The 26,289-nt window shown below is 35.1% G+C and overlaps 1 protein-coding gene across 1 annotated transcript in view; it reads right to left on the reverse strand.

Moving 5' to 3' along the window:
• Positions 1-26,289, reverse strand: part of LOC123677417 (endothelin-converting enzyme homolog) — a 180,780-nt gene that overhangs the window by 11,611 nt on the left and 142,880 nt on the right. Inside the window, exons 6-7 of the mRNA XM_045613918.1 lie at positions 2,537-2,754; positions 1,999-2,472 (exon numbers count right to left, since the gene is read on the reverse strand). Of these exons, the coding sequence (XP_045469874.1) occupies positions 1,999-2,472; positions 2,537-2,754 (692 nt within the window). The remainder of the gene's footprint in view (positions 1-1,998; positions 2,473-2,536; positions 2,755-26,289) is intronic.

Below are 26,289 nucleotides of genomic sequence, written 5' to 3' on the forward strand. Positions count from 1 at the left end.
AAATGAGGAAGGAACTGACAGGACCATCATAATAATAAATTTTATTCACCCTCGATTCAGTACATGGTAAGTCATAAAATATAGGTATAATAACTATTAAAAACATAAAGAAAAATATCGAACAAACTCGTCAACGGAACAAAACAATTTTGCACAAGGCATTTTTTGTTCTCCCTTTTGAATGCCGCCTCATCGAATGCTCTAAAGCTTGAGAGTAAGAGGTTATACAGGGTGTTTCATTGGGAAACGGAAATACTTCACAGGTGCATAGGCGGTTCTGAAGATACCCCATTTATTGGATCTTACTGTCTTCGTAGCCGAGATACAGGGTGTTTTATGAATTTTGCCCGTTTCTTTCTGAGGCCATATCAAACCAACCACCCGGTATATTTTATTCATATTTGGCAAATATGTTCCTAATTGAGAGCCCAAACGTATCATGCAATAACCGCCTTGAAAATTCAGGTCCTGGTTAACAAAAAATTATGAATCGTTTGAATCCTCGAAACAACCCTGTACAGTGCATCCAATTTTGGGTGAGACAGCCAGGTTTCTCGCTTGTTAGAGCCTTGCGGTTTTCACGTTCCGTTCGTACTTTTTCGTGAAACTCAAGTTGGTCTAATCAGATTTTGCACAACTGTTTCCGTTCAAGAGATAAAGGGCGGTTTTGTAAATTGATACTCTTCGGACCCCTCCTTCATCTCCGAAGTTATTAGAAATAATGCTGAGGTAAAAACTGCGTCAATTTTTTTTTCGGGGTATGGTTTTGAAGATTCAACACAAACCTATATTTTTTTAATGGAACACCATGTATATCATTAGAATTCTGATTCAGAGGTAGTTTTTAGCTCAGCATTATTTCTAATAAATTCGGAGATAAAGGAGGGGTCCGAAAAGTTTCAATTTCCAAAATCGCCCTGTATCTCTTGAACGGAAACAGTTGTGCAAACAGCTGTGATTAGACCAACTTGAGTTTCTCGAAAAAGTACGACAGGAACGTGAAAACCGCAAGGCTCTATCTTAAATAACAAGCGAGAAACCTGGCTGTCTCTCCCAAAATGGGATGAACTGTACATCGGAATTTTGAAAATCTGTTTTAATATTCGCAAACACCAGTAAAAACTAAACTGAGAAGTGTACTTAAAATTTTCGCGCAGACAGTTTCACCGCACAAACTTTCAAAAAAACGACGAAAGCAAAGTTGTACGCCCATGTATATTCCATACTTATCTGAACTCTGAGGAAGAGTTTAATATTTTTCTGTATTGGATATTTATATTTTTTTTGGATCTATCTCAATTTTTTTTCTTCCATATAACGAGCGTTCATTTGAATTCGGGGTCAAGAGGCTGTGGAGAAATTAGAGTGGGTTTTCTGTGATTACAAGTAACGCTTAGCTTGTATCATTATGTAGTTCCCAGATTCGCAGTATGTAAACAAATGTTAGTGAAATGGTACAAGCTAAGCGATACTTGTAATCACAGAAAATCCACTCTGATTTGTCCACAGCACTCTTGACCCCGAATTTAAATGAACGCTCGTTATATGGAAGAAAAAAATTGAGATAGATCCAAACAATATATAAATATCCATAAAGAAAAATATTGAACTCTTTCTCAGAGTTCGAAGATTTTGCATCAACTCATGTTTTCCCTTCAAAAATCAATGTTTTATCAGCATACGAAATTCCTTTTTTTCCATCTTTTTTCCAATAACAAAAGTAGCTACACTCACAACGCAATATCTCACAAACTAATGGACGGACTGCTCTCAAATTTTGAAACGTATCGTTTGAAGGTTGGTTCTAACTGAAAATCATATGGATTTAATACTACCACCGCCATCTGTGCATCATACCGGGACTCTTCATTTGGCCTAATAAAGCTTGAAGCACTACTATTCAGTGCTAGTCACAGCTCTGATTAAACAATGTATATAATGAATGTTCACTATGTAACCACAATTGATATGGTTAAATTTTTCAAAAGAAACACTCACATATTTTCGCTGGTTACTTCCTGGCCTTGGAGCGAAAACAGTTTTTTCCTTCGAAACTTCATCAAATTGAAGAAATTATATTGATAATCACTATCTTTGAGTACTAAATCCTTGTAATCATCCAGAAGATAAGCTGTCTCACTGTCAACATCGTCATTTCGAAAAAGAACAAGATGAATTCTGTCCAATTTTTTTCTAATTGATGTTTTGGATGCATCATCTAACCAATCAAGATTCTCCAGAGATCGGTTGAAATTATTCGCCAGATTATCATAAAGTTCTGATACATATGCATTATGTTCATTCAATTCGTCAGAAGAAATTATTTTTTTTTGCAAGTAGTTTATAATATCTGGAAACAGTTCCTCGCTCCTTTCGTTACAATACTCTATTCTTGAGTGTTTATGAGATGGAAGAACTGTATTCTCGAAAAGAATATAAGCTAAAATAGCCAAAAATGCATTGTTCAGCATCCTGTAAGAATAAAAACAATATCAAGATATCGAATATGTTTGGAATTTGAAGGAAAATAACATACCCTTTATCAAGTGAGGAGATACCTCGAAAAACATCTTCAAAATACTGTCTATTATACATTTGTATTATTGTTTGGCTAGTTACATTTTGGTTACTTATCATCTTGAACAATTTTTCCCATTCGATAGACGGAAAATCCTTTTGCAATTTTTCTAGCTTAACATTTTCGTATTGTCTGCGTACAATCATCTGCTGGAGATTTGGAGGAGACGCTATTTCCTGGAAAATATGTGATAATACCGATTTCGATAGAAATAAAGTAGAATAATAATAATATCAATGAAAATAAAAATAAAATGAAATAAACATAGAAAATTACAGAGGTATTTATTTCGCGAAATATTTACCTGTGCGTAATTATAAATAAATAGTTTTTTTTGAATATTTGAAGAAATATACATTATTCAATAAATTAGTAATGAATTCTTTCCATCCAGACAATATTTGGTCACGTTCTAGTTCATATCAGTTCCGGGTAAAAGTCCAATCAGGTAGGTTTTTAAGATTCATTCAAGAAGGACAATCATTTCAGGGGTAAAGGTCCAATCGGTAGGTAGGATCCATATTCGGGTTCATGAAGTTTCTTTAAATGGTCAGTATTAATTTCATTTACTATTTTTCTATTCAATTTATTGTTCCTGATTGATTATTTTGCTTATATAATCTCTTCCTCTTTCTTTTAACCATAGTTTAGCATATTTTTCTGTAGTATATATAATTCTTTATTTTCAGGAATTTTTTGATATATTTTTGTCCTATCTTTTTTTCTGATCTTGGTGTTTGGTAGTTATTGTCATGATAATATAAGTGTGCAAGAAATACAAATACTTTATTTCATCTAAATTGACAACGGTGATCAATACTAATCATAGAACGGCTAGATTGAAATCAAGCAGACCTTTATGCATTAATACCGTCCTTCATTCTAAAGTAAGCGACAAGGAAATTTGGCGTTCGGAATGGAGTTCATGTAATGTCTTCAACAAAAGTTTTATCGTTGATCCTTCCGAAAAAGTTCTAGGTTTCAATCTTCCTAGGAAAATAAGGTGTATTTTAAATCGACTTAGGACTTAGGACTGGCCATGGTCGTTGTAATAGTACGCTTTTCAAATGGCATTCTATTGATAGCGCACTTGCACTATGTGATTGTGGTGAAGAAGAAACCATTATAAATTTCATGATGGTTTCCAAACTATCCATTCAATTTCAGATTCTTTTTTAGAATGGGATAAAAAACACTGCGGATTATGTTGATAGTTCCCAGTAGCACTGCTTCCTGCATCTATATGAGGGTGTTTAATTTAATAATATATATGTATAAATATACAGGGTGGCCATTTGAAAACGAAACAGACGAGATTACAGACGAAATAAAGTTTTTCGATAGAAATGCTCGGACAGGTCGATTTCTGTTTCGAGGGGGACAACTTAAGATGTAGGTTATGGACGCATAGCGCTTCAACCCTTGCTACTACAACCCTCACCCCCAAATTCTGAATTGGGAAGATGGGGTGAGTGATACCTCATTTGAAAGGTATTTTTATACTGATTTCAGCACAGTAATTGTTTTTTCATTTTATGTATTAGTTCTCGAAATATTCTCAACTAAGTATTTGAAAATTAAGTAGTGTTTTCATGGCATTCCTACTATTATCAACTCTTTCAAGTTCTTCGTCGCCCACGCAAATCCTCAAGGAATTATTGAGCAGATTCAGGGAATTTGATGGACCAAATATCATGTATTTACACTTAGAAGAATTAAGTTCCAAATTATGCTCTCTAGACCAGTTCAAGACTTTCTGTAAATCAGCGTTCATCTTAGCCATTGCATTCAAGTAGTTGGTTGGCTTGAAAGCTAAATAAATTTGAGTATCGTCGGCAAAGCAATTTAATTGGTAATCCCTATTCAAAAATTGGGGGTGGGGGTTGTAGCAGCAAGGGTTGAAGCGCTATGCGTCCGTAACCTACATCTCAAGTTGTCCCCCTCGAAACAGAAATCGACCTGTCCGAGCATTTCTATCGAAAAACTTTATTTCGTCTGTAATCTCGTCTGTTTCGTTCTCAAATGACCACCCTGTATATATTTGAACTTTGTGTGTTCCGGATTGGACCGCGTCTAATATTTTGTCGTGTTCGACGTTTCGGCTCCGATTTTGGAGCCATTTTCAAGAACCGTTGACTTTAAATATATATATACAGGGTGAGTCTTTGACTTGTACATATATTTCAACCGAAGATTCCTGAGGTCAAAAGAAACACTTTTTTCCTTTATAATTTTTTCCGATTCGGCCCGGTTACAAAGATACAGGCTGTTGAAAATCGATAAAAAAATGTGATTTTCAGCTATATCTCGTAAATGGTTCTATAGAAGGAAATGATTTTTGAAATATAGCTTTTCCTTGATGTGATACATCTTCTCCGAACACAAGATTCCCTACACATCTTTTAGTTTCTTCATTATGAACATTACATCACATAAAAATACCAGAAATTCGAAGAACCCAACTCTTAAAAGTAATTTGAACGTTCATTGAACAATATTTGGCCAATTTGGAAAATAAAAGTACTCTTCATATTTTCTCCTACAAAGCGCCGTTTTCGAGTAACTTGATCTTAAAAAAAAAAAATTATCTGTGAAATTCGAAAAATTGGGTACTTTGGCTAAATGCAACTCTGTTCTGTTGTGGAAAAAAAACCACAGAAATGAATATTTACTATGATGTCATGTCTCAGATTTTAGAATTGAAGTACCAGCCAACTTGGTTTGAAAATGAAGTTATTTGAATAAGCTCACCTCAACTCTTCTATTTGATTACAAATTACTGAGCTTTGACACAGCTCTTATAATAAGTAGATACTTCATTAAAATCAACATCCTATTTTGAAAAGTCCAGATTTCCCATAAAGCCCATGTTTAAAAAAGTTTTCACAAAATAGTCCCATTATAATGACAACAGTCAATATCCCACTAAAGACTGCTGCTATCGAACAATACTGTATTCTTCGAGGGTCATTCAAACTCACATCGAAACATACCACTAAGTACGTACTAGACAAATTTTCATGTGATTGAGATTAAATACTTTTATTCTTTTGCTATTCCACAAATTCATCCTAGAGCATATGATTGACATACTTCCAAGAGTGCCATAATTGTTTTAATATGAAAACAAATAGGTGAGTTGAAAGAAACAGGATATTCAACTGTGGATATTTATATTGAATACTTCTCATTTATTTTCAATGGCAAAATCAAGAAGAATCAAGTAGTAGAGTTGGCTATAATGTAGGTACATATTATAGAACAAATTTGATTACAAGTGGAGTCTAACATTTTCCATTGATTACAGAGCCATAAAACTTCATTTCCATATTTTCACACTGATGGCTCCAAAAATATTTAAGCAGATCATTATTTTTATTTTTATGAGATAGTTGGAACAAATCAAATGCTTCATTTCATAAAGGAATTACTTTCTATCAGAATGCACACTTATTTATTTTGTATCCACACAATTATTTCGGAAATTGTTTTTAAATTTCTTGAAAATATGTATGGAACTTCAATATTCTGTTGGGTTTCTTCAAATCTTCGATGATTTTCATTTTATGCAAATATCATAAGACAATAACAGTGTAAACTGTAAATGAATATTTTATATTTTAGGTTAGAAGTTAGAACATAGATAATTCGAACTGCTGTGTTTAAATTTGCAACACTCGAAATTTGAGGTTCAAACTTAAAACCACAGACTACTAGTCTGTGTTAGAACTGTCACAGATGAATATTATTTATTTGAGAATGTAAGGTTAAATTGCAATTCTACGAAATTGAAATAAACAACGATATATTATAAATGCGATATAATAAATGAATGGATATGAATTATGAATATCAGAGCTAAGCTAATATGGGTGGTAGCGAGCTCAATTCGTTATGATTATCGAAAATGAAATAGAAAATCAAGAGAAAAATATTTAATCTTTATCGTCAGTGAAATTGGAATAACTCATTTATTGTATTATAAATACTACTTTCTCAACAAATGGAATGTTAAAAGTGAGTTTATGATGGTTTTTCCAATTTAGTAGCTTATTTCCAAGTTTCAAATTGTATATCTTATAATTGCGAAAACTTCGGTGTTCCGGTTACCAGAGGTGAATTAGCTCATTATGAAAATTTAAAATGGCTATATCTTTTTAACAGGGCCGAATCGGAAAAAATGGTAAATGAAAAAAGTGTTTCTTTTGACCTCAAGAATCTTCGGTTAAAATATATGTACAAGTCAAAGACTCACCCTGTATATATATATATATATATATATATATATTTGCCTTCACACTTTCGTGGTGGTTATCCGTACAACTCGGGTGTCAGAACACCAAGAGTTGTCCAGTACAGCTAATGTGGATAAAGAACACTGCGGATTATGTTGACAGTTCCCAGCAGTACCGCCTTCTGCATCCATATGAGGGTGTTTGGCGGAAGTTTCATTTCTTTGAGGTGTTCCGTAGTCTTCTTATGTACCAGACCGTTGCAACTGATAATGAGCGGAACTATATCGACACGTTTTAACTTCCATATGTCCCTAATCTGTCTTGCTAATGGCTCATATTTTCTGATTTTTCCTTGCTATGCCTTAGCCAAATTCTGATCCATCGGTATCGAGAAGTCGATGAGCACGGCAGTTTTTTCCGTCTTGTACCATACAATCATGTCGGGTCTATTATGCTCCACCCCTTGGTCTGTAAACACTGCGAAATCCCAATACACCTTTATGTGCTCGGTCTCCAGCAGTGTTTGGGGTGTATACGCGTGATAAGGTGTAAAATTCTGTAGGAGCCGCTCTCCAAGACACAACAACTGGTGGACCACCTTAATAATAATAATAATAATAATAATAAGTTTATTCATTATAAACTACAAAAATCTTTCATAATATAATGTATCTGTAAAGACAATAAATAAACCAAGAAAGAAGTCACTAAAGGTCATACCTGTACGTGACATACCTATGAATACATGAATATAAGACGATAAAACTACAACAATGATAATATATACCCAATAAAAATAACAATAACATAACTATTTAAACTTATTAAACTGACCAATAAACAGTTAAACCAAAGTACAATAAAAAACACGGTGAGGGGATAATTTAGCCCAGAACTGATGGAGCAAATTATATAAAAATTCAGTCGGTCATTTACTGAAGCGCCATCAAAAAGCTCATCATGAGAACAAAGCAGGTGTAAACATTTCCAACCAGGATAGTGCATGCATTATATTCTCATTCATTCTATCATTCTGTGAATCATTTCTCTAGAGTTTTCAAAAATATAACTTTTCAGTAGATTTTTGAAATTTTTCAATGTATTCTCACATTTAATATGGTCTGGTAGTGAGTTATATAGTTTGGGGGCTTGATAAGTGTAACATTTTTGGCCAGTCGCTTTCTTTGTCTTCTTCAGTACGTATGTTTTATTTTTGTTTCTTGTGTTGTAATCATGGTCGTAATTCTTAAGCTGATATCTATTTTTATGTTGGTAGATGTTTGTAAAATAATAGTATAGCTGCCGTATGTCCATTATAGAACTTTCCCGAAATAGACTGTCCGATGGATAGGTAAAATCTTTTTTATACATTACTTTGATGATCCTTTTTTGAACTACTTCAAGATTGGTCAAAGTAGTTTTACCAACATTACCCCATGCAACTATACCATACATCAGATGGGGCTGGACAAGTGAGATATAGACAGTGTGTAGCATTTCAGGATTGAGAATCTCTCGTAAAACTCTGAACTTGAATATCAGAAATCTAACTTTCTTAATAATATGCTTGACGTGTTTATCCCATTTTAGGTTTGTATCCAAGACAACACCCAGGTATTTGAATTCTGTAACAGCACTTATATATTCGTTATTCAGAATATTTATTGTTTGGAAATCTGGTGATGTTCTACTGTCAATATGTGTGGGAAGGAACGATGTTTTTGTGAAGTTAATGGTTAATAATTTGCTATTGAACCATTTTTGAATCATAATGAGATCCTTTTCTGCCAGTATTTTGACCACCTTCCAGTTTTTTTCCTCATAGAAGATGCAAGTATCATCAGCGTAGGCTATAATTTCTCCGGCCGTAGGAACCGAGAAAAGATCATTCAAATAAATGTTGAAAAGGATCGGTCCCAGCACGGATCCTTGGGGTACACCGAAGGTAATTTCCTCTTGCTCGCTCCTGATGTTATTAATTTGTACCAACTGATATCGTCTTGTAAGATATGTTTTGAATAACTGTAGACCAACGCCTCTGATACCCACATCCTCCAAAGATTTTAGCAATAGTGTATGGCTAACGGTGTCGAACGCTTTCGAAAGATCAATGAAGACACTCAAAGCCATCTTATCAGTGTCCATTGCATTATACATTTTGGATGTTAGGTGCAATATGGCATCCTGGGTGGAAACACCACTTCGAAATCCATATTGTTTGTTGGACAAAATATTGAATTTGGTTAGGTAGGAGCACAACCTGACTTTCAGAAGTTTCTCAAATATCTTGGCAAATGTAGTCACAAGTGAGATAGGTCTATAATTAATAGCCTCTAGGGGATCACCGGATTTGAATATTGGTTTCACCAGAGATATCTTAAACAGAGAAGGAAAATATCCTTTTTCTAGGCTTCTATTCACTAAATTTGCTAACGGTTCAGAGATATGTTTCACTATACATTTTAGTGTTTCACCAGTTATTCCATCTTCTCCCGGAGACTTTTTGTTTTTCAATTCCTCTATGACCCTCACTATTTCTGTAGGCGTAGTAGGTGAAAGGAAAAAAGAGCTTGAGTTATTATATTTCCTTTTAGGGAGGGCATAGTTTGGATCCACTTCAATTCGATTAGCTAGGTCTGGGCCTACTGCAATATAATGTTCATTGAATACATTGGATATTATTTTTCCATCAGTGACAATATGACCATTTTTTCTTATTTGATTAATTGATGTCCTATTTTGTTTGCTGGATGTTATTTCTTGGATTGTGTGCCACATCGCCTTATTATTATTAACGTTTTCAGAAATTTTCTGTTTATAGAAATCATTCTTGGTTTTCTTTAAAATGAAGTTAAGTCTGTTTTTATATTCCACATATTTTCGATGCAACTCGTAGTTGAAGTTTGTTCGTAGAGTTTGATACATTTTATCTCTCTCATTTATTGATTTGATTAATCCTTGGGTTATCCAACTCTTGCGTTTTCTTTCTCTATTTTTCACCGTGTAGCTACAATCTTTAATTTCTGTGGTAACCAACATTATAAATTTTTCCACTGCTGTGTCAATATCTGTGATGTCATAAACAGGGTTGAAATTAGTATTTTTCATATTCATGGATAATTTTTTGTAATCAATTTTCTTGTATGTGTTTGCCCTGTTTTTGGTGGTGGTAGTTTTTGTATTAGGAAATATAACTTGTAATAGAACGGAATAATGGTCTGTTATTCTAGATTTTATGACAAAAGGCAAAAGCAGTTCTAAGTCATGTCTCGTGCGAAGAAAAATATGGTCCAGGCAGGATTTTGAGTTCTCAGTTACTCGAGTGTGTTCATTTATTGTGGACACAAAATTAAACTCGCTCAGTGTATTAATATAGTCCATAGCGTCTCCATCATTATCATTAAGAAGGTCAATATTAAAATCACCCGCTAAAATGTAGTGATGCGTTTCATCAAATTTTTCTTTCATTAAGTAGCTTCTTAGGTTTTGTATAAATTCTGCTGGTGGGTTTGATGGAGATCGATAGCCTGATAGAATCCTGACCAGCTTGTCATGAAATGTCACTGTCGTAAGTATCAATTTGTTACCATCATCAAGAGAAACAATTTTGTAGGTATAATCTAAGGATGATCTGATATATACCATTGTTCCATCATTTTGATTAAAAGTGCCATAATTGTATTCCAAGCTATATCCATCTATATTCAAAATATCTATATCATCTATTTGCCAGGTTTCAGTCAAGATTATACATTCTGGTTTGTCTGAGAACTGTTCGAGGCAGCATAACAGCTGATCAAGATTCTTGAAAGCGCTTCTAATGTTATTGTGTAAAATTTTAAAATTATCACTATTCTGATTAACCCTGAGCACCTCATCGCATTCGTAAAAATTTTCTAGGACTATTGTTTCCACCTCACTTGCTCTGAAGTCCCTGATATAATCATCCATGTTGAACTACCTCCGAAAAACTCAACAAACTGTAGATCACCGGTTAGCTTCCCCAATTCAAGACCCAGTATAATGACACCGTATGTACACACAATATCATCGGGGCCACAATCACGCCAACACGAAAAATGAAAGAATACTCGAAATGTAGGGCAGACAAATTGCTTAGATGAATTATGTTATTACCCCATTCAATCACCAACCAATACAAAGGATAAAGAAAAAAAGTAAATTGTATTTGATTGTAAAGTTTTGCGACAACAATAAAACGAAAAATTAATTTTATAGATGTTATTATGCCTGGACATATATTTTGTATCCGCAATTGCCGAGCATCCTGAGGAGAGATGCTGCACTGTCTCCTCAACGCAGTCGCACAGCCTACACTTGGTGTTATTAATTGCTGTTTCAAGATGAATTTGCAATAATTCCTTGTTGGTACCACCTGGTCCTGGATCGCAAACAGAGTTCCTTCCGTTTGTGGATAAAGATACCCCTTCATTAGGTACATGTTCGTGCCCTCAAGGTCAACCTCATTCTGACGTAGGCTGGAATAGAAATTCCCATGTAGTGCTTTCGTTTGCCACCTTCTTCGAAGATTCTCCAGATAGTCCACTTCTTCCTCCATTTCTGAAGTTCCCTGGTGAGATGATGAGGCAGCACTCGCTTGATCAACTATCCATTTGTGGACAGGCAAGTGATTGTTCTTCTCGAAGAAATTGGAGACACTCTCGTTCTCCTTCCTGCATGCCTCCTCTATGCTGCCCAGACCTCGTCCACCTTCTCTGCGTGGCAAATGAACTCTTTCTATTGCCGAGTTTGGGTGTAATATTCCATACTTGGTGAGGGTAGCACGCATACGTTGGTCAATCCGCTGTAGGTCTGACCGCGACCAATTGATTACCCCAGCGGTGTATGTGAATGATGGAAGGGCCCAGATGTTTATGGCCTCTATTTTATTTTTGGATGACAATTGTGTTTTGAGTATTTTATGCACCCTCCTGAACAGTTCTTTCTCGACAATTTCCTTATTTTCTTGGTGCTTTATCTCATAGGTTTGCTCTATACCCAGGTACCTATATCCATCTTCCGTTCTTATTTCAGTTATCTCCCTTCCATCCACCAGTCTGATATTCTCCTCTTCCGTCATCCTTCCCCTGCTGACATTGACCGTTGCACACTTCCCCAGTCCCAGCGACATCCCGACGTCCTCACTAAACCTTCTGACCAGTTCCAGCAGTCCTTCCAGTTGTTTGCGACCTCTAGCAAACAGTTTCAAGTCATCCATGTAGAATAAATGTGAGATGGTAACGTGCATATTCATGGTATATCCATATGCAGACCTGTTCAGCATGGCACTGAGGATGTTCATGGCCAAACAAAACCAGAGTGGACTAAGACTGTCACCCTGGAATATTCTTTTTTTATCTTTATTTCCTCTGTTTTGCTGCCTCTCATATAGATCTTCGTTCGCCAGGATGTCATAAGAAACTCAAGCAGCTTTATAACCTGATCATCAATTTTGTATATTTCAAGTGCTCCCAGCAACCATGAGTGGGGAACAGAATCGTAGGCCTTTTCATAATCTATCCAAGCCATTGATATATTTTTTTTTCGTTTTTTTGCCTGTTTAGTCAGTTCTTTATCTATCACTAAGAGCTCTTTGCTTCCTCGTCCCTTTCGCTTACATCCGTTCTGTTCCCATGCCATTAATAAGATGACGATGGACAACGAAGATTTTTTATGATACTCTGTTCGTGAAATATTTATTTAGTTACATTTGCTTATACCTTTATATGTGTGTATATTTTATATATGTATATATTTATGCGCCTTTTAACCTATATGTTTATATATTTATTTGCATTTTAAACCTATTTATACATTCTCACTGTATTGTATGACTTTGTCTGTTTATGCTCATTTCTCGACTTGTGAAAACAATTCTATTGTAACTCACCAATAAATATCTATCTATCTATCTATTATGTTGTTCTTCTTCAGGTAATGATTGATTTTACAAGATATTGTGGAGGTTAGAATTTTGTATATAGATGGCAGGCATGTGATCGGTCTGTAATTATTGGGTTGCGATAGATCTCCTTTTTTGGGGACCATGTATGTAATTCCCTGAGTAAAGTACTCAGGGACGCTACTGGGGTTCCTGAGTGCACACTGAACGAGACGAGCCAGCGCCGCGTGTGTTGATGTGAGATGTTTCCACCAATAATTATGTATTCCGTCGATGCCAGGGGACGCCCAGTTCCTCAATCTTTTAACCGTAGCTTTTATGTCCTCCACGGTGACGACGACATTTTCCATCGCCGTCAAACTCTGCATTCTTAATTTTTCGGATGTAATCCATGGAGCTGTATTATTGTGTTGAGCGTCTTGTGACCAAATACTCGACCAGTATTCTACCATCTTTTCTTTTGCGGGGGTGGTTGATTTTTCGTCTTATATATATATATATATATATATATATTTTTTTTTTTTTTAATCACCTTAATAGGGTTTGGATATCGATAATGCCGGATCGGTCGGATCAAGACATTTATCAGCTGGTGGTCAGGAAACTTCGGACTATTCGGGTGGTCCATAAGATGACCTCCTTCTGCGCTTTTTCAATCAGTTTTTCGTCAAGTCCCAGCCTTTCCGTGTTTTCCGCCAGATGCTTTTCAACAAGTCCATTGGTGGTGATGATGAGAGGAAGAATTGTTGTTGAGGTAAGATGGTTTATTTCCTTCAGCTCAAAAGCAAGGTCATGATATTTGACAATTTTTTCAGTATGCGCTTTGTCAGTATTATCATCCGCTGGTATGGTTATGTCGGTAGGTTATGTATGGTTATGGTTATATATATATATATATATATATATATATATATATATATATATATATATATATATATATATATATATATCTATATATATATAAATATATATATATATATATATATATATATATATATATATATACTTCGAAAATGTGATTACGAGATCCCTGTAAAATTTCAACGCTACGAGGTCCATGTCTTATAAACCAACAATCCGAGATCCTTTCCTATATACCCTATATACATTGTATACCGCGTGGCAATGAGATCCGTTCAACGTTGCCACTAAGACGGATCTCGTTAGATGCGAGATAAGTATCAAAATCTTTGTATATCGATAAGGGTCAAAATCGCATATTCGTCGGATCTCGCAAGATGCAGAACATGTCGTGTACTTGGAATATGTATTTATGCCAACGCCAGAGTCAATCATTGTAGCAGGTGTTCCTATTTCATCATTTTTAGGGCTGAACTCTGTCATAATCTCACCGATTTTTGAGTGGTCGAAATTTAAGTTTCGACTCCCTGTTGATGAATTCGTCTTCAAATATAAATATGTTTGCGTGTTTGTATACACGAAACATTCGAGATGAAGGACAGTGTACTTGGGTGGTTTCGTATCGCGAAGTTCGTTAACTGGTAAAATCTGACCAAGATTTTAGTGAATATGTCTTTTAGAAATGTTGAGTTTCTATTTATTTCAAAACTATGAGTTTGACTTGAATGAAATTACGCACTCCCTTGAAATACGACAATTTGAAGCCTTCCGTGAAATTTCATGTTGCTCAGTGAACCAGAACCATAGAGCAATTGAAAAGGATATCGAAAGGCGACTATCAAATATCTCTGATACCACAGAACCGATAGGATCGAGTTTTCAGAGGCTTTAACTAAAACACAGCCCGGACCTGTGCGAAATATAAAGCTGATCATATCATCAGTATAATCAAATATAGACCAAGGATAATTCAAGAAAAATATGGAAGATGCCATAATGAGAATTTCGGTAATTGATCTTTCGAACGGGTTGCATTTTTACGCATATATATGAAATAAGCATTTCAAGCTTGTTGCAAAATTTCGAGTGCCTTGCTAGAATAAGGTTTGAAGTAGTCATACTCATTTCAATTAATTTGAAGAATAATTGATAAAAGTAGTTTTTCCTCCACGATTTCTTGCCAACACTTATATGTAGGGTTTAGCCAATAACTGAATTGTAGTTTGATTAATTCAATAATTTTGGTTTGAATCGAATTTCAGTATTGAATTTAGGTAAAAATTCAACATTTTGAGTTTCAAGGAACATTATAGATCGAATAGTTCCTCTCACTTATCAATCAGATTTAAAAATGTTATTATCAGAAGTGGAAGTGACGCTTTTTATTAGGCCGTATATTGAACATAACTAAAAACATATATTTCAGTAACAAAACATTCATTTTATGGAAATTAAACAGATAATAATCTACAACAGTATCAGTTATTAATGAATAATGAATACATTATTCCTAGTAAAAACACTGTCCATTTCGTTATAAATGTTATTTGCCTCAAAATTTTGGTCACCGAATCAATTTAATCATTCTGAAAGGTTTTCGATATAATTTGCAAAATACAGACGGAACGGAAATATATTCTAATAACGTCTGACGTCATGGCGACTTCAACAAGCTTCTCCAAATTTCCTTGAGGTGTTCCGTAGTCTTCTTATGTACCAGACCGTTGCAACTGATAATGAGCGGAACTATATCGACACGTTTTAACTTCCATATGTCCCTAATCTGTCTTGCTAATGGCTCATATTTTCTGATTTTTCCTTGCTATGCCTTAGCCAAATTCTGATCCATCGGTATCGAGAAGTCGATGAGCACGGCAGTTTTTTCCGTCTTGTACCATACAATCATGTCGGGTCTATTATGCTCCACCCCTTGGTCTGTAAACACTGCGAAATCCCAATACACCTTTATGTGCTCGGTCTCCAGCAGTGTTTGGGGTGTATACGCGTGATAAGGTGTAAAATTCTGTAGGAGCCGCTCTCCAAGACACAACAACTGGTGGACCACCTTAATAATAATAATAATAATAATAATAAGTTTATTCATTATAAACTACAAAAATCTTTCATAATATAATGTATCTGTAAAGACAATAAATAAACCAAGAAAGAAGTCACTAAAGGTCATACCTGTACGTGACATACCTATGAATACATGAATATAAGACGATAAAACTACAACAATGATAATATATACCCAATAAAAATAACAATAACATAACTATTTAAACTTATTAAACTGACCAATAAACAGTTAAACCAAAGTACAATAAAAAACACGGTGAGGGGATAATTTAGCCCAGAACTGATGGAGCAAATTATATAAAAATTCAGTCGGTCATTTACTGAAGCGCCATCAAAAAGCTCATCATGAGAACAAAGCAGGTGTAAACATTTCCAACCAGGATAGTGCATGCATTATATTCTCATTCATTCTATCATTCTGTGAATCATTTCTCTAGAGTTTTCAAAAATATAACTTTTCAGTAGATTTTTGAAATTTTTCAATGTATTCTCACATTTAATATGGTCTGGTAGTGAGTTATATAGTTTGGGGGCTTGATAAGTGTAACATTTTTGGCCAGTCGCTTTCTTTGGCTTCTTCAGTACGTATGTTTTATTTTTGTTTCTTGTGTTGTAATCATGGTCGTAATTCTTAAGCTGATATCTATTTTTATGTTGGTAGATGTTTGTAAAATAATAGTATAGCTGCCGTATGTCCATTATAGAACTTTCCCGAAATAGACTGTCCGATGGATAGGTAAAATCTTTTTTATACATTACTTTGATGATCCTTTTTTGAACTACTTCAAGATTGGTCAAAGTAGTTTTACCAACATTACCCCATGCAACTATACCATACATCAGATGGGGCTGGACAAGTGAGATATAGACAGTGTGTAGCATTTCAGGATTGAGAATCTCTCGTAAAACTCTGAACTTGAATATCAGAAATCTAACTTTCTTAATAATATGCTTGACGTGTTTATCCCATTTTAGGTTTGTATCCAAGACAACACCCAGGTATTTGAATTCTGTAACAGCACTTATATATTCGTTATTCAGAATATTTATTGTTTGGAAATCTGGTGATGTTCTACTGTCAATATGTGTGGGAAGGAACGATGTTTTTGTGAAGTTAATGGTTAATAATTTGCTATTGAACCATTTTTGAATCATAATGAGATCCTTTTCTGCCAGTATTTTGACCACCTTCCAGTTTTTTTCCTCATAGAAGATGCAAGTATCATCAGCGTAGGCTATAATTTCTCCGGCCGTAGGAACCGAGAAAAGATCATTCAAATAAATGTTGAAAAGGATCGGTCCCAGCACGGATCCTTGGGGTACACCGAAGGTAATTTCCTCTTGCTCGCTCCTGATGTTATTAATTTGTACCAACTGATATCGTCTTGTAAGATATGTTTTGAATAACTGTAGACCAACGCCTCTGATACCCACATCCTCCAAAGATTTTAGCAATAGTGTATGGCTAACGGTGTCGAACGCTTTCGAAAGATCAATGAAGACACTCAAAGCCATCTTATCAGTGTCCATTGCATTATACATTTTGGATGTTAGGTGCAATATGGCATCCTGGGTGGAAACACCACTTCGAAATCCATATTGTTTGTTGGACAAAATATTGAATTTGGTTAGGTAGGAGCACAACCTGACTTTCAGAAGTTTCTCAAATATCTTGGCAAATGTAGTCACAAGTGAGATAGGTCTATAATTAATAGCCTCTAGGGGATCACCGGATTTGAATATTGGTTTCACCAGAGATATCTTAAACAGAGAAGGAAAATATCCTTTTTCTAGGCTTCTATTCACTAAATTTGCTAACGGTTCAGAGATATGTTTCACTATACATTTTAGTGTTTCACCAGTTATTCCATCTTCTCCCGGAGACTTTTTGTTTTTCAATTCCTCTATGACCCTCACTATTTCTGTAGGCGTAGTAGGTGAAAGGAAAAAAGAGCTTGAGTTATTATATTTCCTTTTAGGGAGGGCATAGTTTGGATCCACTTCAATTCGATTAGCTAGGTCTGGGCCTACTGCAATATAATGTTCATTGAATACATTGGATATTATTTTTCCATCAGTGACAATATGACCATTTTTTCTTATTTGATTAATTGATGTCCTATTTTGTTTGCTGGATGTTATTTCTTGGATTGTGTGCCACATCGCCTTATTATTATTAACGTTTTCAGAAATTTTCTGTTTATAGAAATCATTCTTGGTTTTCTTTAAAATGAAGTTAAGTCTGTTTTTATATTCCACATATTTTCGATGCAACTCGTAGTTGAAGTTTGTTCGTAGAGTTTGATACATTTTATCTCTCTCATTTATTGATTTGATTAATCCTTGGGTTATCCAACTCTTGCGTTTTCTTTCTCTATTTTTCACCGTGTAGCTACAATCTTTAATTTCTGTGGTAACCAACATTATAAATTTTTCCACTGCTGTGTCAATATCTGTGATGTCATAAACAGGGTTGAAATTAGTATTTTTCATATTCATGGATAATTTTTTGTAATCAATTTTCTTGTATGTGTTTGCCCTGTTTTTGGTGGTGGTAGTTTTTGTATTAGGAAATATAACTTGTAATAGAACGGAATAATGGTCTGTTATTCTAGATTTTATGACAAAAGGCAAAAGCAGTTCTAAGTCATGTCTCGTGCGAAGAAAAATATGGTCCAGGCAGGATTTTGAGTTCTCAGTTACTCGAGTGTGTTCATTTATTGTGGACACAAAATTAAACTCGCTCAGTGTATTAATATAGTCCATAGCGTCTCCATCATTATCATTAAGAAGGTCAATATTAAAATCACCCGCTAAAATGTAGTGATGCGTTTCATCAAATTTTTCTTTCATTATGTAGCTTCTTAGGTTTTGTATAAATTCTGCTGGTGGGTTTGATGGAGATCGATAGCCTGATAGAATCCTGACCAGCTTGTCATGAAATGTCACTGTCGTAAGTATCAATTTGTTACCATCATCAAGAGAAACAATTTTGTAGGTATAATCTAAGGATGATCTGATATATACCATTGTTCCATCATTTTGATTAAAAGTGCCATAATTGTATACCAAGCTATATCCATCTATATTCAAAATATCTATATCATCTATTTGCCAGGTTTCAGTCAAGATTATACATTCTGGTTTGTCTGAGAACTGTTCGAGGCAGCATAACAGCTGATCAAGATTCTTGAAAGCGCTTCTAATGTTATTGTGTAAAATTTTAAAATTATCACTATTCTGATTAACCCTGAGCACCTCATCGCATTCGTAAAAATTTTCTAGGACTATTGTTTCCACCTCACTTGCTCTGAAGTCCCTGATATAATCATCCATGTTGAACTACCTCCGAAAAACTCAACAAACTGTAGATCACCGGTTAGCTTCCCCAATTCAAGACCCAGTATAATGACACCGTATGTACACACAATATCATCGGGGCCACAATCACGCCAACACGAAAAATGAAAGAATACTCGAAATGTAGGGCAGACAAATTGCTTAGATGAATTATGTTATTACCCCATTCAATCACCAACCAATACAAAGGATAAAGAAAAAAAGTAAATTGTATTTGATTGTAAAGTTTTGCGACAACAATAAAACGAAAAATTAATTTTATAGATGTTATTATGCCTGGACATATATTTTGTATCCGCAATTGCCGAGCATCCTGAGGAGAGATGCTGCACTGTCTCCTCAACGCAGTCGCACAGCCTACACTTGGTGTTATTAATTGCTGTTTCAAGATGAATTTGCAATAATTCCTTGTTGGTACCACCTGGTCCTGGATCGCAAACAGAGTTCCTTCCGTTTGTGGATAAAGATACCCCTTCATTAGGTACATGTTCGTGCCCTCAAGGTCAACCTCATTCTGACGTAGGCTGGAATAGAAATTCCCATGTAGTGCTTTCGTTTGCCACCTTCTTCGAAGATTCTCCAGATAGTCCACTTCTTCCTCCATTTCTGAAGTTCCCTGGTGAGATGATGAGGCAGCACTCGCTTGATCAACTATCCATTTGTGGACAGGCAAGTGATTGTTCTTCTCGAAGAAATTGGAGACACTCTCGTTCTCCTTCCTGCATGCCTCCTCTATGCTGCCCAGACCTCGTCCACCTTCTCTGCGTGGCAAATGAACTCTTTCTATTGCCGAGTTTGGGTGTAATATTCCATACTTGGTGAGGGTAGCACGCATACGTTGGTCAATCCGCTGTAGGTCTGACCGCGACCAATTGATTACCCCAGCGGTGTATGTGAATGATGGAAGGGCCCAGATGTTTATGGCCTCTATTTTATTTTTGGATGACAATTGTGTTTTGAGTATTTTATGCACCCTCCTGAACAGTTCTTTCTCGACAATTTCCTTATTTTCTTGGTGCTTTATCTCATAGGTTTGCTCTATACCCAGGTACCTATATCCATCTTCCGTTCTTATTTCAGTTATCTCCCTTCCATCCACCAGTCTGATATTCTCCTCTCCCGTCATCCTTCCCCTGCTGACATTGACCGTTGCACACTTCCCCAGTCCCAGCGACATCCCGACGTCCTCACTAAACCTTCTGACCAGTTCCAGCAGTCCTTCCAGTTGTTTGCGACCTCTAGCAAACAGTTTCAAGTCATCCATGTAGAATAAATGTGAGATGGTAACGTGCATATTCATGGTATATCCATATGCAGACCTGTTCAGCATGGCACTGAGGATGTTCATGGCCAAACAAAACCAGAGTGGACTAAGACTGTCACCCTGGAATATTCTTTTTTTATCTTTATTTCCTCTGTTTTGCTGCCTCTCATATAGATCTTCGTTCGCCAGGATGTCATAAGAAACTCAAGCAGCTTTATAACCTGATCATCAATTTTGTATATTTCAAGTGCTCCCAGCAACCATGAGTGGGGAACAGAATCGTAGGCCTTTTCATAATCTATCCAAGCCATTGATATATTTTTTTTTCGTTTTTTTGCCTGTTTAGTCAGTTCTTTATCTATCACTAAGAGCTCTTTGCTTCCTCGTCCCTTTCGCTTACATCCGTTCTGTTCCCATGCCATTAATAAGATGACGATGGACAACGAAGATTTTTTATGATACTCTGTTCGTGAAATATTTATTTAGTTACATTTGCTTATACCTTTATATGTGTGTATATTTTATATATGTATATATTTATGCGCCTTTTAACCTATATGTTTATATATTTATTTGCATTTTAAACCTATTTATACATTCTCACTGTATTGTATGACTTTGTCTGTTTATGCTCATTTCTCGACTTGTGAAAACAATTCTATTGTAACTCACCAATAAATATCTATCTATCTATCTATTATGTTGTTCTTCTTCAGGTAATGATTGATTTTACAAGATATTGTGGAGGTTAGAATTTTGTATATAGATGGCAGGCATGTGATCGGTCTGTAATTATTGGGTTGCGATAGATCTCCTTTTTTGGGGACCATGTATGTAATTCCCTGAGTAAAGTACTCAGGGACGCTACTGGGGTTCCTGAGTGCACACTGAACGAGACGAGCCAGCGCCGCGTGTGTTGATGTGAGATGTTTCCACCAATAATTATGTATTCCGTCGATGCCAGGGGACGCCCAGTTCCTCAATCTTTTAACCGTAGCTTTTATGTCCTCCACGGTGACGACGACATTTTCCATCGCCGTCAAACTCTGCATTCTTAATTTTTCGGATGTAATCCATGGAGCTGTATTATTGTGTTGAGCGTCTTGTGACCAAATACTCGACCAGTATTCTACCATCTTTTCTTTTGCGGGGGTGGTTGATTTTTCGTCTTATATATATATATATATATATATTTTTTTTTTTTTTAATCACCTTAATAGGGTTTGGATATCGATAATGCCGGATCGGTCGGATCAAGACATTTATCAGCTGGTGGTCAGGAAACTTCGGACTATTCGGGTGGTCCATAAGATGACCTCCTTCTGCGCTTTTTCAATCAGTTTTTCGTCAAGTCCCAGCCTTTCCGTGTTTTCCGCCAGATGCTTTTCAACAAGTCCATTGGTGGTGATGATGAGAGGAAGAATTGTTGTTGAGGTAAGATGGTTTATTTCCTTCAGCTCAAAAGCAAGGTCATGATATTTGACAATTTTTTCAGTATGCGCTTTGTCAGTATTATCATCCGCTGGTATGGTTATGTCGGTAGGTTATGTATGGTTATGGTTATATATATATATATATATATATATATATATATATATATATATATATATATATATTTATCCAACAGACGTATTCAGTCCCGTTATACTTGGCAGGCTACCTCAGACCCATGTGATCCGAGTGTTTTCTTGGAGTGTATATGTGAAAAATCAGCTGTTTGAAAATATAACTCCTTAGGCATCCATAGAGGGGAAAATTTTTTTTTCATTCAAGAAAGTTATATATTCTGTTCTCTTTTTGAGACCCGTCACGTTCCGCCAACTTTTCATTCCCACATATACTCGACTGACATGTACGGCCCACCTTGTCGATCCCAGCGGTGTTGTCAGATCACAGGGTCTCATCGCGTCCATTCGATATACCATATTGTTATAATTGTATAAGTGGCGTTGAGAACTGAACAAATGAAGATAATATTGCATTTTTCGCATGGTTCAGCTTTTTAATGAAATATGTTTATTGAATAATCTCAACTGTTACTTTGAATGAATGAAAATTTGTTAGAATGTCCGTAATTTTCGAATATCGAGTAGAAATGATCTCAAACGATTGTAATTGAATTCAGAAAATATCGATATCTTACAATATATCCGCCAATCACGATTATATTATGTCTGAATCTGGAGTAAGTTGATGAAATAAGTTATCTGAAATTTTGGTTATGAGTTCTTGTGTTTGATGAGAACACAGCGAAACTTTTGTGAGTCGAGTTGTATTTGATCGACCATTTTTTGACTGAGTACATAAAAAGCAGGACGAATAATCAAATGGTGTGAAATTTATAGCGAGAAAACATCAAGGATGGCAAAATAGATATTATGATTTTGTTAATTTATAATACGTTCAATACTAATATTTCTCAGTTACAACTAAATTGAATACGATAAACATTCTTAGAATTTGTCTCACAACTGAAATCATCTGGAAAAATGAAAATGTGTGAGTGAAATAGATATTGTGATCGGGTACTTGATTGAAAAACTCATTTAAAATATAATTAATACTTTTCAGTCTCAATGAAATATTTTCAATAACAATCTATTTTGCTGGAATTCTATATATATACTAGGATTTGAATTCTAACTTAGTCATCATTCTGGAAACTTGGTGAATGCGTGGAAATTAATTCCATGTTTTCTGGGAGGCTTCTTATTCCTTACATGATTCTCAAAATGTTTGAAGTACTAAATTCTTCTCCTATCCTGGCAATATATGGCGTTTCTGTTTTACTTCTTCACTTAAAGTGACCACGTCAGTTGAAGAACCTTGGAATATAAGTTTCAAATATTAGATTTTTCCGGAAATATTCTGGGCTTTCACTGCCATTATCTCAAACAGAACCTATGTAAAACATTTAATATTCCTGCCTACTTCAGAAGGTGTACAGGGTGGGCAAATTTCGATGTTTTAGCACTACAACTTTTAAACCATTGGACATAGACAAAATCTGATACCGATTCTCGGTCTCGGTTTTCTGAGGAAGTAACAAGAGTAGTATTCGTTTTTGGCCACCTTCGTTTGTTTTCGAGTTATAAGCGAAAATTGGGAAAATACTGAAGATAGAGCTCTGAAATTGAAACATTATCGAGGCACTTTTTTACGTAAAATCTAGTAGCGTGCTTGTTTTTTCAAAAGAGTCTCTAATTACGAAGCTACGACCCAAAGTTAAAGTTAAATATTGAGACTCTTAGTTAAAAAAAAAAAGTTTTTGACCATTTTCTGTTATTTATTTTGGTTCAAACCATACAATGTTATATATTTTTGAAATCAGGAAAAATTAAACCTCCAAAAAATGACACAGAAATTTGGTGTTCCCCTTCGAAAAAACATAACTGGATTCTACGTAAAAAAGTGCCTGTATAATGTTTTAATTTCGGAGCTCTAGCATCAGTATTAGCGGAAATATAAAAGTTTTTCGATATCGCCATTTTTCCAATTTTCGTTTATAACTCGAAAATAAAAGCAGGTGGCCAAAAATGAATACAACTCTTGTTATTTTCTCAGAAAAAGGGACCGAGTATAGCGTATCAGATTTTGTCTCTCACCACAGGTTTAAAAGTTGTGGTGCTAAAACATCGAAATTTGCCCACCCTGTACGCTCTGTTTGTGAGGAACAAATCAAATTTGGCCCCAGATATAAAACATAAATTAACTATTGAACTGCTCAAAATAGTCATCATTTATTTTTCGTTGCAATTAAGTTTTGAAATCATAATACAATCGTGTGTTTTTTCAGATGTAAATCTGAAAAATTTCTATGCTAAATGATTTTTTTCCGTCTGAAACATATAAAACACTTAATATTAATTATTCATCAAACTTCAAAAATTATTGAAAGTTTTACTTTCACATGTCAAATATCATATTGAAATCTGTGGACTTCAGATAATGTGAATTGTCGGTGGGCACCAAGATCTATGAATTTAACATCGTTAGATTTGTCCCTTTGATCAGATTTGAAGAGCACCATTCATCAGTTGAAAAATTTTGAAAAGAAAATACCCAGCAATAATAAATTGAGAGACTTTTTATATAGTTTGATGAGCAATTTATATATCATGTTAACAGATATACGGATGGAATGACATACATACAGACATATAGGCATACAGACGGAAGGACAGACAAAGAATTTGACCTATGATTTTTCATCCGGGAGTCGAAACTCTATTGTTTCAGATCAATTTCGGCTTATTATGCGAACACGAAAACTTTCCTCGAAAAACGAGCGCGCAAGAACTATTTTTCTCATCTTTAACATTCTGTGTGATTCGAATTAGAAATGCATGTATGAGGTCCTAGGGAAAAATTAAAATATTCCTGGCTAGGAATAACTTCAAATATATTAACACTATCTTCCAATCTGTGATGATGGCTCATCGGTGCACATTGCTTATTTCAATGAACCTCTCTTTCAATGCAGATACCTGCAGAATAGATATCAGTTGATTCATAATTTGTATCACTAAAATTAGTGAGAAAATGATAAGTTATTGCTTCAAACAATATCATGAACTAATGAAATTGTCTCATGGAGAAATCAGAATCGATTCTATAAAAAAATGTAATAATAATAATACCCATTCCTGTCGCAATTTTCACTATGCAGTTGATGCGCACGTACATTGTTCCTTCATTTCTCAACACAACTTATACCAATTAAACAATGCTACAATAACACGAAAATTTCGCGCCCTTTTTATATCGAATAAACAAGATCGAACTCGACATGCGAGAACGCCCCACTCTGTATATAATTGTTATGGTCAATCAACTGATCCAGTCCCTCAATGTGGTAGCCCGAAAAAAAAGGCAACTATTTCTATATTAGATATTTCATCTTTTCTGTATATGGACCTGAAAGTAACACTTGGCTACTTATACAAGCCCAGTGAATACGGCCGTCGGCGTCGTCATGAGTAATACTCATTTGGAATTTTCTGTACGCAGCTCGTAAATCATATATTTCAGCTGTTTACATTATATGAAGGTGATGTATGTAAGGAAGAAAAATGACTTCATGATTTGATTCTTGTATGAAAATTAAGAGGAGTATCAACTGTATATGAAAATAAAATTTATCTATTTCACAACAACAAACAACATCTACGCTTTGTTCGCATCGTTACGCATCGGAGGTTAGACCTCCTTCAAGCGTTTAGACTGCAGTCTTAACACTTGAACAACAACAACAATTGTTTAGGGCATTCAGAATTAGCGACAAACATCCAGCTAAAAATTTCAATCGTATTTTTGACTCGACGTGGAAAAGGAAATCTTCCATTCCATTTTTTAACATAACAATTAAAATTTGGAAGTACCAGTTTAACCTCCTGCCGCCTGCGTGAAAGACTTCTTTCGAAGGACGATACAATTTTTCATTGTCTTACGATTTTGTTCGAACAAAGCGTACATGTTTTTCGTTGTTGAGAAATGGATAGATTAAAAGCAAATACAGTTTATACAGAATGGAAATGCTGTCCTAACCTCTCTCTTCAATAATTGTTTTCCTGAACAATATATTTGAAGAATTCAACTTTGTTATGGTTTTCCATTTAGATTTGATGGCAAAATATCTCTTGCAGAATGTCTATATTGTGAATACTTTTCTGTTGTCACTAGATCTCACCAGTTCTCATTTCATATCAATGAGTTAGTGCACCATAGAATGGAATATTCTAAGATTTCGTGTGTCTGTATTGAAAGTGGTCAGATATACTCGTAAGCATCGATTTATTTCAAAAAAAGTATCTACTCTACTCTACTCTTTCGATATTCTTTTCCAAAGTCTGATTACATGTCTGCAATATTTTCACAAAAATAATTTCGAACATTATGTAGAGTAATTGTATTCGATGTTTATTCAGAGCAGTTACAAATATCAATAACCATAAACTCGCCAACACACTATTAGAGCTGTACGGAA

The sequence above is a fragment of the Harmonia axyridis genome, chromosome 4 (assembly GCF_914767665.1).
Source record: "Harmonia axyridis chromosome 4, icHarAxyr1.1, whole genome shotgun sequence".
NCBI classification, from domain to species: Eukaryota; Metazoa; Arthropoda; class Insecta; order Coleoptera; family Coccinellidae; genus Harmonia; species Harmonia axyridis.